Source organism: Vidua chalybeata, chromosome 2 (genome assembly GCF_026979565.1).
Source record: "Vidua chalybeata isolate OUT-0048 chromosome 2, bVidCha1 merged haplotype, whole genome shotgun sequence".
Classification (NCBI taxonomy): Eukaryota; Metazoa; Chordata; class Aves; order Passeriformes; family Viduidae; genus Vidua; species Vidua chalybeata.
The window spans coordinates 67,532,952-67,548,378 of record NC_071531.1 but is presented as its reverse complement, the minus strand read 5'-3'; the positions used below and the strand labels follow the sequence as shown (position 1 = coordinate 67,548,378).

Genomic DNA, 15,427 nt, shown 5'->3' with positions numbered 1-15,427 from the left:
GGTAGATAAACAGCAGGAAGGGGGTGGGAAATTACAAACCTGAAGGAAAGGAGAAGACTTTTTTGTAATAAGACAATTTCATTTTTTTTCCTTAGTACACTTCAAAGCATACCTTTGAAACTGCTAAAGAGTCTGCAACATTAAAATAACTCTGGAAGAAGGAAGTTACTGAGCAGAATACTGATGAAGTGGTCAGAAAGACAAAGGCCTTAACATGAGACCCTGACAGTTATTCTCATCAGTGAAAGGTTTATCTTTAAGGGGAAGATTACACAAAAAGTTGCTAAGGAAAAGATATTCAAGGGTCTAATGTTTTTGTAACACACCATCTCTTTTGTATTCTGCTCTGCTCTTTTATATTCTGCCCTTTGGGGATGGATGGCAGTCAAGGTTGTTTTTGCAGTCTTCTGTGCTTAGTGAAGTTAATTTAGCACAGACAGTTTTCCACTCCTTATTAGTTTCAATTTTCACTTCTTCATGGAAAGTTTAGCTTTCTTCATGCAGTTTTCATCCCCATATTAGGGCAAGAATTCTGTTTTTGAAAGAAATTAGATCTCTGCCTGGAAATACATTTTAAAACTTTCTAAGTTAGCATGAAAAATGTTGCTGATTTTTTACAGTGTGAACTAAGGGGACTGACATGTTGAGAAGCTGTATAAATACAAGACATTAAGATGGTTTCAGGGTTAGTCGTGTTTGTAACTGTTTATTAGATACTGAATGATGTAGCTGGTCAAATTCTGCCCAGTATAAAATGGTTTACTTTGTACAGCCATGGTACACAGGTGCACACACATAAAAGCTAAGCAGAGAACTGTAACAGGAAAGCCTAATGGGTAGGACTGGAAAAAAAACATAACACAGCGGTATGGAAGGACTGGAAAGCCAGAAGAAGAGAAGAGTTATTGAGAATAGCATGTTACTGGCACTTAGCTTAGCAGGCCACTAAGATCCCAGTACAGCTACATTTATCTCCTGAGGACATCCAAGCTGGGAGATAAAGAAAAATTAATAAATCCAAATGATTCACAGAGGTGGGGCAGGACAGGGAGACTGACTGCTCACAAGTAGCCCCCAAAAGGTGTAAGACAGCAATTCCAAAACTAGCAGTAAGGTTATCAGCCTAAGAAGTATGCAGGAAATAGTGAGGAGGACACAAACACCAGTACCCCTTGTCCTGTGTGTCATCCCAGAGCATCCCTGACTGATCTGCTGGACACAACCATCGTGGTGCCCGAGGGCTGGGCTGACCCAGGCATTTCAGTTATTCAATATGTGGATACAGGAGTGTCAGTGAATGAGAAGTCTCAAAACCTGTCCCCTCCCAAAAGATTTTGCACTGCAACATTGTAGAAACAGGCACTGCAGAAACAAGCATTGCAAGGTGCCATGCACTACCACTGCATTCCTCTTGAAAGAAACATAAACCATTTTTGTTTCATTAGAATTCCTGCCCTTTAAGTTAGGCAGACCTTCTACCTCATGCTGTATACCCAGGACATCATCTCCAAGTTTCCCAGTGCTGCATCAGTTTTAACAACCACAAAGTACTACTTGGAGTGAGGACGATAATTCTGTATTTTATGTAATTTCTGTGGCTGAATCATTCTCTGTAATCTGTCTGAAGACAACAGTAGAGCAGTATTTGCACCATTTCTTTAGAATCATGTGGAACAGAAGTGTAGTTAGTGCAACAGAGTGAATAAGGCTGGAATGGTAAAAGGGTGTATGACAACCTTGTGCAGTTGCCCAAAGAGACAGGTAAACTAAAAACCCCTTATACTCTATGGTAAAATCATTCTGATGGGAGGTGCTAAAATCCTAAAGTATTGCAGAAATTATGAAGAACACACTACAGATTAATCCTTAATGGCTTTTTAAGGCCATTAAGTGTAGCATTTTTTCAAGCTTAATTAAGGTAGTAGAGCTCTTATGGGGAGAGGGACAGGCAGCTGTCTTCAACAGCTCCAAGTCTATTATGACATTCTTTTGAAGCAAATTACTTGGAAACCTGCTTCATGGCAGGATCCTACTCCTAAATAATGTCCTCCATCAGGCTGCTAGGTCAAGTTTTCAGGAAGTATCTTCATGAGTTCAAATTCTCTGGTACACCACTTCTGTCACACATTGAAGAGCCAGTGTAACAAATAATAGATTTCTTTTATTGTTGCTTTGTAATATAAAATTATTAAACCCATGATTCCACAGTAAGGGGCAGTTAAAAAACCCAACTAAGTAAGAGGAATGTAACATAACTAAGTCATATTTTAAAACAAGGACCCACCAGAACGTTTTCTAGAAGTCCTTTCCTTTGACACTTCCCTTCCACAGCTCCATCTCACAGTGACATTTGTGTAGCCTGCTCTGTGAACAGTGCTAGGGTGGCTGGAAAGAATGGTATAGACATTGTCACCCATGTGCTGACACTGAGTGAAATCTGAAAAAAATGCACAGAGTTAAAAAAAAGCCCTACAGCAGGACATGGATTAAACATTCTCTTCTCTCTGGCTCTAATGGCACTGAATGGGACTCCTGAGGCAGGGGTGTTCAAGGCCAGGCCAAGGTGGCAGACTTCTTCCAGGCCCAGAGAACATTGTGCACTGCAGGTGGCCTGAGAGAGGAGTACACACATAGTCCCTGGTGCCACTGGACACAGCAGCACTTCCAGTCAGTTCTTTCCAAGGACACAGATGCTGGCAATGCCTACAAGGACAATGTGTTAGACTGAGGTGGGATTTCTCACCAAGGAGATACACGATGAGAGACTAAGACACCACTAGGTTTTTCTAGAAAAATAATTACTGTTGGGTATGAAACAAGAGTCCCAAGCAGCTGCTGAGTCTCCAGGCAGCTGAATTAATTTTAAGTACATACCCTGCTTTTATCCTCAATCACAAGTTCAATTACTCTGTCCTTGCACATGGGAAACCAACAGTGAGTATTGAAAACAAACCTATCCATACTGGTCTCACTGGTGAACTGTCCAGGCTCTTCCATCCACCAAGAATGCACCAAGCCAATTAACCAAAAGAGGCGTTTGAACAAGATCATTCTTCCCCACCAGGAAGTGAGATCTCCTTCAAATGTCTCCTTCAGATCCCTCCAGGAAGAAAAAAAGGCATTTTAAAGGCATTTTCCTACTGACAGGTCCAGGTGATACAGTCCCACTGGATGAGGATGCAGCCTGCAGCCTCCTCTGTCCTCTCTGAGCTCACTGGCTCAGCATCATGTTTGCCGGGCCTTGCAGCGCCTGCCTGAAGACGAGCTCCTTGAGTTGTTCCAGTTTACTGTCCCTCAAGGCATCCCGAACGGCACTGAAGAAACCAAAGTAGTGCTGGAAGTTGTGCATCATGAGCAGGACACCGGCCAGCAGCTCGTTGGTCACCAGGAGGTGATGAACGTAGGCACGAGTGTGCCTCTGACAGCAGTAACAGCTGCATCCTTCCAGCAAAGGACCAAAATCATCGTGGTACCTACAGAAGAAGCAATGTTGGGTAACATCAGAGCTAAGAAGAGCCATCCAAGCAATAAAGAGTTCCCCAGTAACCACCTGGCCTTTTGCAGGGACCTGAGGCTTAAAGTCCTGAGGTCCTTAATCCAGATTTGCTGACAACTCAGACTTGCACCACTGGCACAAAGGACATCAGGTATCAGAGATGGTTTGGGTTGGAAGGGACCTCAAAGATCATATAATTCCCACACCCTGCCATGGTGTGGGACCATGGCTGCTGAAACCCCAAGCCTCCTCATGCCAGAACTCACTTCAGAGCCCAAAGGCCATACATTTAAGTCAGAATAACTCTGACTACATCACAGCTAACAGCACAGAGAGGCCTTATCTGTGCCTTCCCTGTCAGAAAAGAAGCAGTGCAAGACAGCTATCACACAATTTTATGAAGGAGAAAGCCACCAAAACCACAGATTTACTAATCCCACTATTCACAAAACAGTATTCCACTCTACTGTGAGATGCACCATTTCACAGAGAGAGCAAAGTAACACAATTGTCTACTCAGCCTGAAAGTAGCTATGACCAAGAGAAATACTTTGTGAAGTATCCAGAAATAGCAGACCTGCCCTGCAGCTGCCCAAACTGAGTCAGAGAGTAGAGGGTCTCCACAGTTTAAATAAAATCTAGTATCTGAAGATGACCCAAGTTAGATGTGGAAGACCAAAGTGATTCTCAGACCACTTCTGTGAACCTATGGTCTTTCAGCTGAGACAGAATTATGACCACAGAATGTTTGCTGAATAAATGATCACAAAACCCCTAGGTCGGGCAAAAAACAGCACTTTCATAGACAGGCTGTTGCCTGATAACAAACTAGAATGCTTGTCCAACACTCTCTACTCAGTGTCCAGAAGTATTCTCTTCAACAGCTTCATGTTTTATGAAGTCTCTCACCCAGCTGCTGACCAGTTGCAAATAAATACAGAGGACTAAAGCATCATATTTAGTCATACAGCTGCAGATACCCTCCTCACAAACTCACATACTTTTTATCCTTCAGAGATATCTCAAATGGTGTAATTTCTGGGTCAGCTTTGGAGACTTCCTCCTGGTCTTCTTGAGCACCATTCTTCTCCAGGTCCTGGATCCCATTTTGTGTTAAAACTGATTAAATTAAAAAGACAACAGCCTTAGAACAGAGTGCTACAGCAGAGCAAGGGTAGCAACCTTAGAGTAGATATTTCTGCTACTTTCTTGCCAGCTAAAAACTCCTGCAACAAGTTTCTACCTCTTTTTTTCTAGAAAGCAGATATTTTACTTTAATTGTTGTAGTTTAGTTAACACAAATACACTTTTAGATGATCAAAACAGCAAGAGACAAGTGAAAACTAATCAACTACAACTAATCCAAAGTTAGAGCTGAAACAACAGTGTAACTTTTTGCTGCTCTGCTGAGCTGAATTCTTTATAAAATGTCAAAAGTATTTTGTCTGAACTGCATGCTGAATAGAATGCAATCACCTGAACAAATGGATTTTATTGAGATTTTGTTAGAGTAGACAGGCAACTCATCTGCATTCAGTCATTCTACTTTCCATGCTGTGATCAACTCAGGGATTTAGAAGCCTCATGTTTTTAAAACAAACAAACAAAAAAAAAAAACCCTGGAATCAAAACAGGCTGGTAGCACTAATTCAGAAGAGGTGGTTCCATATCTGCCTTTTCAGCATCTCTCTGAAAAATAAAGAACCATCCCATGCTTTTATAGGTTTGCATTTTTAAAGTTTGTTCTTAAAGAGAAGGAGATGTATCTTGAAATACCAATATTACTGTTTGGATAATCCATGCTTACCATGTTTAAAACAGACATAGGACAAAACCACTTTACCACATTACTCAGAGCCTTATAATTTAAGAATAAAGACAAGATTAAAAACAACAAACAAAGAAAAGGGTTTAAAAATAGCAGCATGCACAAAGAAACAAGATGTTCTGTTCTATTCAGCTTGCTCTGAATTATCCAGGCATGAAAAGCCATTAGGTTCTACCCAAGAGAAAAAATGTGAAATGTTTCCCTGTATTAAAAACATTTAATAGGCCAAAACAAAACAGCTGCTTGAAACACATTTGATAGGTGCTTTAATGGATGATACACATTCCCATCTCACAGTGTAATGAACAGAGCATTTTGGTTTTGATATAAACCTATGAATGCAAGGACAGAGAGGAAAACTGCCCAAATAAATAGGAAACTTCTGACAGCTAGAAAAAAGAACTTCAAAAATCTATTACTACAAGAGACACATATTAATTTAATTCTAGAGATCACTTAATAGGTCCAGCCTTCACTGTTAATGGTAACAGAAAATTTGCCAGTAGTGTCAAACTAGAATTCTATTCAGGAGGTGTTTAAGAAATATTTAATCATCATATTTTGGCTAATGAGACATTCAGAGTCCTCAAGTTTTAGTCAACAGATATCACACCAAAGCACCCCGCCTTCAAAAGCAACACGTGGTAGTGGAATCCCACGCTTTCCAGTGGCCACTGCACTTATTTCAGGAACAAAGCCCTCAAATACAGATTCCTTCCAAGTATGAATTCTGCTTATCACAATATCAAATGCAAAAATGGTAACAACCATCAAGAAGCCTACCTGTTGCTTCAGGATCTGGATGGCAGTCGTAACTGAAAACCAAGGCACAGCCTCGCTCCGTCACTTGGAAGGGAAAGAAGCTCTCAAAAATGTCCACTCCCCTCTCAATGCACTCAAGCACCTCATCTGGTTTGCCTACACCATGAATGATTCTGTAGGAGACACACAGGAAGAAAAATCTACAATATTCTGAGCAGAAGCAAGCATGAAGGAAGGCTGAAGGAAGACCTCCAGGCCATGTGCAGCACATGTGGCTTATCTCTGCAACTGGTAACAGTCATCACTCAGAATTTCGTGTGCTTCTGCTTCCCCACCTCCAACATATCCAGTACATAACAGGCTTTTCATTATTTGCCCTTTGGAAGACAGCAATAATCCCTCATTTACTGTGGAAAACCCCCATTCTGTTCAGTCTTTGAAGTGATTTGTATGTGATTTCTTTCACGTACACATAACTACCATTAGATTCATCACATCTGTGCCATAGAACAGTTATTTTCCTTAATCATGTTTGTGCCCCAATGAACTACCAATTCCCAGACACATGGACCCTTTTGCTTGTTAGCTGTTTAAAAACAGTCTCAACAGAGACAGCAGTAGATTGCTGGTCAAAGATACAAGTCCTTCAGGTGACAGACACATCCTATTGCACTTGGAAAACTGCCTGAGAGAGAACATACTAATGAAAAACATCATTAGGAAGAGAAAACCTCCTTGCTTTAGTCTTGCCTTCTCTTTACACTCAACCTGCTCAGATGATTTACCCAAGAATGTGGGCTGTAACATCTCCTGAGACATGGCATTAAGAGCCAGGAAGAGCCTGGCTGGATTGCCATCAGTGGTAATAGAGATCCTGCTGGCAGCCAAATTTAGTTGGCAGCTTCACCAAGGGTGGGTGAAGTGTAAGAGAGTAGAGCAGTGCCTGCTCTCCTGCAGGTGCACAGGCTGAAAGCAGTAGAAGTTAATGCAGGGTAATGAGCTAAACAGATAATTAGGAAAATACACAGGGGCTGATAAATGAAGTCACAAGGTGCCATTTTTAGTCACTTTTCTAAGTACTCCAATTAAATTGATGAGCACAGAATAAGGATAGGAGAAGTTTACAGCATGAGTGTTTTATGTTTCAGGTTCCCATGACAGGGAGAAAATGAAATGCAAAAGTCAAAACAGTAGCTCTGCATATATGATCAAAGCCTTGCTGAAACTCATCTGTTCACAGGTAAGGACAAACATTTGTTCTTGCAAGGGTTCCTATGCTACTGGAAAGGAACATAAATTTTATCAAGAGACTTCAGCCCCTTAGGTACGTGAAAGGATTCTTCATAAAGAGTACACTCATAAGATCATTTTACCATCACACAAAAAGCAGCCACTTCTTGAGTGAAGCACAAAAAATGTTTGTCTTCTAGAGAATTTCATGCTGAGGTAGAGCTGAAAAACAACTTCTCCAGCCAGAATGGCAAGGGTGATTCATGAGCAAGGACTGCCTGAAATTCACATGAGGCACTTCCAAGACTCCCTGGGGCTAACCAGCTCTCTTCCTATCAAGAGGTCAGAAACACTTGTCTTAACAAGACAAGCAAACTATTTGATAGATGAGGCAGATGCACTGGTAGACACTGAGGTTAGCTGAGCAGATTGGACTCTAATGCTCCCAGGGGATTTTTCAAATAGCTCAACCAGACAGGATAGCAACAACACAGCAAGCCTCCTAATTGTCAGGAAAATTCAAACCCCAGGCACCCCTAAGCAAGTACAAGCTGCAACATCAGACACAGTGCTCTTCCATTTAATTTCCTTTTAAACACCAATAGGTCAGAGCAATGCTCTGCTAGCAGAGGGAAGCAGGAACATAATGGGGCCTCAGTCATTCTCTTCAGGAAATGATGAAAAAAGCAACCATATTATTTCTGTAGCAGTTGCTCTGGTAAGAACAATCAAGTGAACTCAACCCAATAAAGAAAACCCTACACTTCTGAACCACTAGCAAATATTAGCACACATTTTCAAGAAGTCTTTAGTTACTGTTAATCAGTTATAAGCATCAAGAAAGCTGCCACTCCTGACCAGTCCTTGGCATGGGTCTGACAGGCACAGCTAACAACTCAGATATGCAATAAGCCCCATACTGTCCAAGAAGAGACCACCACTGTTGTGGGACAGCCTGTACCACCCTGGGTAGTGCACAGGCTCAGTGCCTCAGGTCCTAGGACAGAGCTGGCTACCAATACTGTGTAGCAAGCACTGGCTGGTTCTGCCAGCACCCCTCTCTTCCATCCACCAGCTCAGGCCAGAGAGAACTGCAAACATGACACCTTTACTGAGAAGTCCCTGCAAAATACCTTGATAATAATGGTTTTGTTTGAGCTGAACTTCAAGTAAACCATGGCCTCCAAATGCAAATAACCCTGATATATCCTACCTGTAACTCTTCCTAAAAACTATTCCTCAAACCCACAGTATGAGCAAAGCCTGGTGAAAGTTGCAGCTAAAAACTAAACAAGTGCTGAAGACTGCAGCCTGACAATGGTAAAATTTATGCAGCCTGGCACACACAGAGCTGTGCAATACAGTGATTATTTCCTACAGAGAAACTGCACAGCAGCATGTAGATGCTCCTCATAATAGGACAGATGGATTTCTTGGGATGTTGCCCACACAACTTACCTTGGTTTATCCTCTGGCAGCTCTGCTGTGACAGAAGCTATCAGTTTCAACTTGGTCTCCTTGGCCATGGCACTTCCCTGGAAGCCATCTAGCAGAAAGCCACCCACAGGCCGCTTGGCAGTCTCCCTGGCTGATCTCAGCCTCTCTTCCAAGATATCTCCACCTTCAATTGCCCCAAACATTACACTTCCTTGTAGTTCCTGTCCCAGGAGAAAGCTACAAGTGTTAGAGCATGTTCTGCCAAAGACAAGAAAGACATCTCACAGCCCAGACTTCAGATGCCTGATACTTAAGCCCCACATTCCCAGGAACTTGCCAGAACCACAGGGTTTAATCTCATGTAAGACAATTCCTTACACAACACCGTGAAGTCCATGTGTCAGAAATGGGACCAGCAGAGACAAGATTCTGCTCCTTGCCTTGACACTAACTCACTGAGAGTTTAGATGCCGCTCTTCCCACCTCCCTATACAAGGCAGTAACCACACACCATCTTTGTACATGGCTTTTTATGGATGGGGTCTCAGCAATGGATGCGTTAGTGCAAAATACAAAGCAGGTGCCATTATCCTGGCTCTCAGACACCAGATGTCACAGGGAATTTCCTTTCAGAAGATACAAACACCAACTCCTGTCACTCCTGTTCTCCCTTGTAGTGCAGACTCAATTAGTATGTCTCCTTTCACTAAAAGGGAGGGAAGTTTCAAAGCTGCTGGGAGAAATAAAGAATAGCACTAACTAATTCTATCAGATTCTCCTTCACTTGGAAACAAGGGGACTTGAGAGCAAAAATATGGGTTTTTTCAATCTGAATAAGAAGATCCCACTTTGCCAATGCATCTAATAAGAAGGTAAGTGAAAGAAATGCATCATAACCCAAAAGCAGAAAGAAAAATCCTAAAATCTAGTTCTCCTCAATGAGTAGAGATGAGGGGTGATCCTGGTGCAGAAGACAATTTACTAAAGGAAGGAAGGAAAACTCACTGTGCTAGTGGTTATACCTCACTCTGGACTGTAAGCTGGGCATTCCCTGATATACATGGGACACAACTTCCTACGACAATTTCCTGGGGCTGGTCCAGGATGCAGCACAGACCAAGAAGCACTTGCAGGGATATTGCCTCAGTATCTTGGGGACCTTACCGGTGATTTTTCTTGCAGCTGAAGGCATATATCCAAGAAAGAAAGTGACCTATCCACAGACTTCTTGGCTCTTTTTCTGCCAGCTTCCCCAGAAATGGTGTCTCCATCAGAGATGCACTGGAACCAGTCTGGCTGGATGGCCCGCTGGATGTCCATGAACTTGGAAGCTGTCATCTCCATGCGCCCTGAGCTTCCCCACAGGGAGACTGTCTGTACAGGAAGAACAGGGATGAACAGCAGTTGCAAAGGACAGCAGATCTTAAGGGTGAAAGCAGAGAAGGAATTGGTCTGGTGAAACACTAGCTAATGGAATGTTAGCTCATTAAATAAGTTCCCCTAGAGCATGGCTCAGACAATCAGCTGCACTTGGCACAATGAATGAAAGGAGATAAATGACTGAACTGGAATTTCTAGGATACTCTTTGGTGAAACCATCCCAGTCAACACTGACTTCTCCATATTTAAAAATCCAAGATAGAGCAGCTGGCCTCTCATCACACAAATTAGTGGAAGAATTGGGAAAAAAAATAAAAGCTTGAATTATCACCGAACTTGTTGTCAAGTAAGCAAAAGCTTATAAAAAGCAGCAAAGGCTGCAATGGCAAATACAACTTGCTAGTTTTCTGTACAAAATGCAAACCCAAGAAACTACTTCCTCTTCTGAGCACTTAACTCACAGAACACACGTGAATGTATGTGTTTATATAAACCATGCAGACTGGGAAGAATACAAAAGCTTATTAAGCACTCGATCTTAGAACCCCATGTTATTTTAGGTGCCAAATCCAGCAACTCTAGAAGGCACTGAAATACCCAAAATGAGCCAATGTAAGGAATGGCACGTGCTCATCAGGATTTCACACATGGTCTTCCCTGTCTCTTCACAAGCTTCCCATCCTGCCAGCACACATGGGACCCCATCTTCCATCGTTACTCTGTGATACCTTCAAAAGAATTTATAGCAAGACAAAAGCATGTGGAGAGGAAGGTTATCTTACCTGAACATCTCCAGGCTAGCATATGTCACCATTCAATTCACTACACATTCAGATTCATAAAATGTTCACATTTTAGCCTACTTTGCAGAATCTGGATTGAGTGCAGCCTGGCCACTTCTTTGGTTGTATTATTATTAGGCTTGTGAAACTGCTGCTCCAAAACTTTAAAGGGGTATTCAAGTAGGTTAAGTAAAGGGCTGAGCCCTTCGGAAGTCAGCTCTTTTCATCTGCAATTCTGTTCACGTTTGTTTAAATAAGAAAGGGTTTTCAGCCATCAGAAACAGCATATAGCTTGGAGCATTATGGGCACTTTTTAGGGCCTGAGGGTATAAACACATTCTCCTAGCCTATGCCAGACAGACAGATTAAGCAGAGCAGTTCTCATGTATACTAATTTGCAAATTGAATTTCATCGGCAGATGCAAAAAATATGAGCAGAAGCCTTTTTTTTGGTCTGGTCTCCACAAAGACCCAAAAGGACTGCACAAGTATACCACACGCCTGTTGTCCACCCATCCATCCTGATTACTTCTGGCCTTATCAGCCAATTTAATCAAATTTGAATAAAACCATAAGTCTCCAAAGCAGTAATATTTTTTTGCAAATTTCCAACTAAAAAAAAGAGCAACTCCAAAAGGAGTTCCAAAATTTGCATCTACAGAATAACTGAAACATAGCAGATGTATGTTTTTCTGCAGCAGCATGTTGTTCAGACAGTACCTGCTGCCTCTTACTGTGAGAGCATCAAGGAACAGTTGGTGAAGGCAGGCAGAGGAAAGTCAGAGTTGTCTAAGCCAAAGGGCAGAGTGTAATCACATCTAGTTACCTTCATTCTGTTCTCAAGAGGAAAAAAGCTGCTTTAATAAATAAAATAGCCATGCAGCTTAGAGAGTGGAGCATTATCCTTTGATTATTTAAATCCAGCCAGTGCTAGGCTTTCTGGCACAGAGCTTTCTGTCCCATTGCTTTCAAAAAGCTTTCACAAGTATTTGTCAGCACAGATCCAGCTGCAGAAGGCCTTACAACAAGGTGACAGATACTTTCACCAGCTTATTTAAAAACCCAAAAGTCTCTGAATTAAACTCCCAACACCCAGGTTTAGATTGCTGCTCGTACCTCAAAGCTGCACAACAGTGGGACAAGCTTCAGGTAATTCCTTCCTGCACAGAGACAGGACTCAGTCTGGATCCCAGCAGCAAGGAGTATACACTGATAGCTGTCTGGCAGGAGTTATCCTCCTTCACTCAGTGACCTTATTGTGGCCATACCCAAACAGCCCTTGGGACTGACTGTATATGAGCAGGTGCCAGGAGGTCCAGCATGAAGCTGTGTCAGGCAGCAGACAGTGTGTGGATTGCACAGCAGTGCCTGTGCGGTACAATAGGCAAATGTCTGCAACTATGCACCCCTGGATTGCTGAACCACCCTCCTGTAAAAATTCTGATGTCCTTCCCATTTGTGGGCCTGTAGAAGGCTGTATGTAAATACACACACAGGGGGTCAGATTTACTGCTTATCAGTGGCATAAGCTTGTACTGCAAATATGCCAAAACACAGGCATTTTCTTTTACTGCCATTTAAACCACAACAGCATGTAAGTCCAAAGCTCTCCTTTTTACCTGAATTGCCACTTAACTGCTCAGGAACCACTCAGGGAACATGCTGCCAAGTAAGAACATGTACAGCTTCATTTAGTTAGAGGTATGAGCACGTAAATGACAATCCTCTTTGTGCAAAGATTTATTTTACTAATCTTGTGGCTGTCTGAGCACACCCACAGAGATAAAGAGAGGACTGGCAGATTTCTTTTGGGAATGTAGGTGGACCCTTTCAAGTCTTTAGAGCTACTGTACCTTGTTAGTGTTGTAGCCAGAGGGGCAGGGAGTGACTGGGTCATGAAGGGAGCAGTAGAGCACAGCATCTGGCATACCTAAAAACAGAGAGACAGATCCAGAGTTTCATGTACCAAAGCAAAGCTAAGGCAAAGATGTGGCTTGCAGATGTGCAAAAGGGAACAGGGTATTATCCCCCCCCACAAATACATCCATTCTGACGAAGAAAATATTGTTCATCTATCTCTCAGCACCAAAGAAGACAGACTTCTTCCCCAGCTTTACTAACTGCCTGGAGAAGAGTGCAGCAGGACAAACCATGAAACAACACCCTTTGGTTCTGCAACCTGCATAGTTGCTTTGGGATTTATTTATGTTACTTCTTGATTAATAGTCCACCTGTTAAAATTTTTCAGACCCAACAGCTGACTCACTTGACTACCCAACTTGTAACTGATACACTGGAGACATCTGATACTTGACACAATCCAAACTAGCAACAGTCCCAAACCTAGAACTTTTAAGGAAGAACAAAGTAGAATCATAGAATGGCTTGGGTTGAAAGGGACCTTAGAGATCATGCCTCATGGGCAGGGACACCTTCCACTACACCATGTTGCTTAATGCCCTATCCAACCTGGTCTTGAACATTTCCAGGGATGGGACATTCACAACTTCTCTGGGCAACTTGTTTAAGTGGCTCACCACCCTCACAGAAATGAATAGGAGAGTGAGAGAACGTATCAACTACAAAAATGAGAAATTTATCATCCCTGCTGGACTGGAGGATTCAAATGTCAGAAAGCTAGACAGTATGTCTCTGTGACATACAACCTTCTCTTCAGAAAAAGTCACTGAAACTGGTAAAGCCTCCAGGAAGTTCCAGACAAAGACATTTTTCAATTTTTCTTGAAGGAGTAAATTGCTCCAAACAGGTATGGTTTATTGAAATTTGGGTGCAAACTTTCTTTGGAAAGCCAAACCATATTTTTTTTTTTATATGTAATGAAATGCATGTCCCAATTTTTTATGTGCTTTTTAAAAAAACTAAAATAAACAAAACAAGCTTAGGCAACTCATTTCTTTTTCTTGCAAAATGTGCTAGATTCCACACAAAGAACTGTCTGCAATTTATAGAAATTACAGACACATCATCACTCTCTGGCTTGATTGAAGGATTTTGGGCCATACTAGTGGCAACACACAATTTCAACTCTTCCCTAGTGTCCCTTTGAGTGAGAAAATCCCTAAATGTGCAAAGCCCACATCTTTCTGCCTACTATGCTACCTGAACATGCTCTAGTGGGATCCACCTGTATTATCTCTCAGATATACAAGCAAATACTTGTACTTTACCCATAAATTTTGCAGCTCCTTCTTTATACTCTTCCAGGACGTCATGAATTTCTGCCCTGCAATCCAGATATAGGAACACATTAACTAAGCAGACAACTGTCTAGAGAGATTGGTGGTTTCATAACTAAAGCTTTTTTTTCCATACTTATGCATTGTCTGACACTGAGCTGGTATTTACCATCCAGCTGTCAGGCAGTGAAGCACCGACAGATGGAATGAAATGCCAGAGTCACAGAGTTCTAGAATCACAGCTCACAACCTGGGGCACTCATAGTTCTGTGGCAAAAAGTAAAGCTTTCACCTGCACTGACCAGGGACCACTGACTTGATGGAGAGCATGAAGCTATACTGTGACTTTTTGGGGAGCATCACTGTGTTCACATCATTCAACAACTGCACAAGCTTTACCACATTAATCTTTCCTTTCAGTTGCAACTTAACTAGTTTTGAGAGTTAGTTGCTGCTCCAGTTTTACATTAAATGTCTTCAGGTATGGGATACCTACCACCTCTCTGGGCAACCTGGTCCAGTGTTTCACCACCCTCACTACACGAGATACCCTCTTATAGTTTAAACCCATTATTTTGTATCCTACCGCAACAGGCTTTGTTAAAAATCTTTCCCCATCTGTCCTATAATCCTCCTTTAGTTATCAGAAGGCTGGTAAAAGGTCTCCCTGGAGCCTTCTCCTCTCCAGGCTGAACACGCCCAAATCTCTCTGGCTGTTGTTAGAGGAATGATGCTCCAGCCCTCTGAGCGTCTTTGTGGTGCTCCAAAGGACCTGGTCCAACAGGCCCACACCCTTCCCATGTTGTGGGCTCCAGAGCTGGATGCAGCACTCTCGGTGGGGTGTCACTAGAGCAGAGGGGCAGAATCACCTCCCTCACCCTGCTGCCCACCTCAGGATGACTGTGAAGTCACCACGACGGGTTTGGCCTAAATACGCTAAAAATCACGCGGCTCACCAGCTCCCTTCCCCTCACGTTTCCCACCCCGCCCCTGCACCTCGATCGGCTGGGCGAGCAGGGCCCCCGGCCCGGGCGCGGTACTCACAGGGCGGGCAGGGCGATGTGCGCCACGCCGGGCACGCCGTGCACCTCCCGCAGCGTGTCGTGGGTGAGGTGCGGCGCCGCGCCGGTCCGCGTGTACAGCAGGCAGCCGGGCAGCGCCAGCACGCCGGCCCCGCCGCGGCCCAGCCCCGCCAGCGAGCCCAGCCGCCCGCCGCCCGCACCGAGCAGCTTCAGCCTCATCCTCGCCCCGCGGCGCCGGCGAGGGACGCGAAGAACAGGGACGCGGGGCGCCACTTCCCGCCCCGGCCCCGCGC

At 43.3% G+C, this 15,427-nt stretch overlaps 1 protein-coding gene across 1 annotated transcript; it reads right to left on the bottom strand.

Moving 5' to 3' along the window:
- Window positions 1-2,141: 2,141 nt before the first annotated feature.
- QTRT2 (queuine tRNA-ribosyltransferase accessory subunit 2) lies at window positions 2,142-15,418 on the bottom strand. Its single transcript, XM_053934179.1, has 8 exons — window positions 15,157-15,418; window positions 14,104-14,159; window positions 12,769-12,845; window positions 9,918-10,127; window positions 8,775-8,974; window positions 6,108-6,259; window positions 4,498-4,615; window positions 2,142-3,473 (listed from the first exon to the last, which is right to left on the bottom strand). Exons 1-8 carry the CDS (start codon window positions 15,351-15,353, stop codon window positions 3,212-3,214), a joined length of 1,272 nt encoding a protein of 423 aa, XP_053790154.1. The 5' UTR covers window positions 15,354-15,418; the 3' UTR covers window positions 2,142-3,211.
- Between the last annotated feature and the right edge of the window lie 9 nt (window positions 15,419-15,427).

Bases quoted from the DNA above. Each gene is read 5' to 3' on its own strand.
- QTRT2 (XM_053934179.1), bottom strand. From the start codon at position 15,353: ATGAGGCTGAAGCTGCTCGGTGCGGGCGGCGGGCGGCTGGGCTCGCTG. The intron at 6,260-8,774 runs GTAAGTTGTGTG...TGTCTCCTACAG, and splicing joins CTGCCAGAGGATAAACCAAG to AATCATTCATGGTGTAGGCA. The intron at 4,616-6,107 runs GTAGGCTTCTTG...TAATTTAATCAG, and splicing joins TCCAGATCCTGAAGCAACAG to TTTTAACACAAAATGGGATC.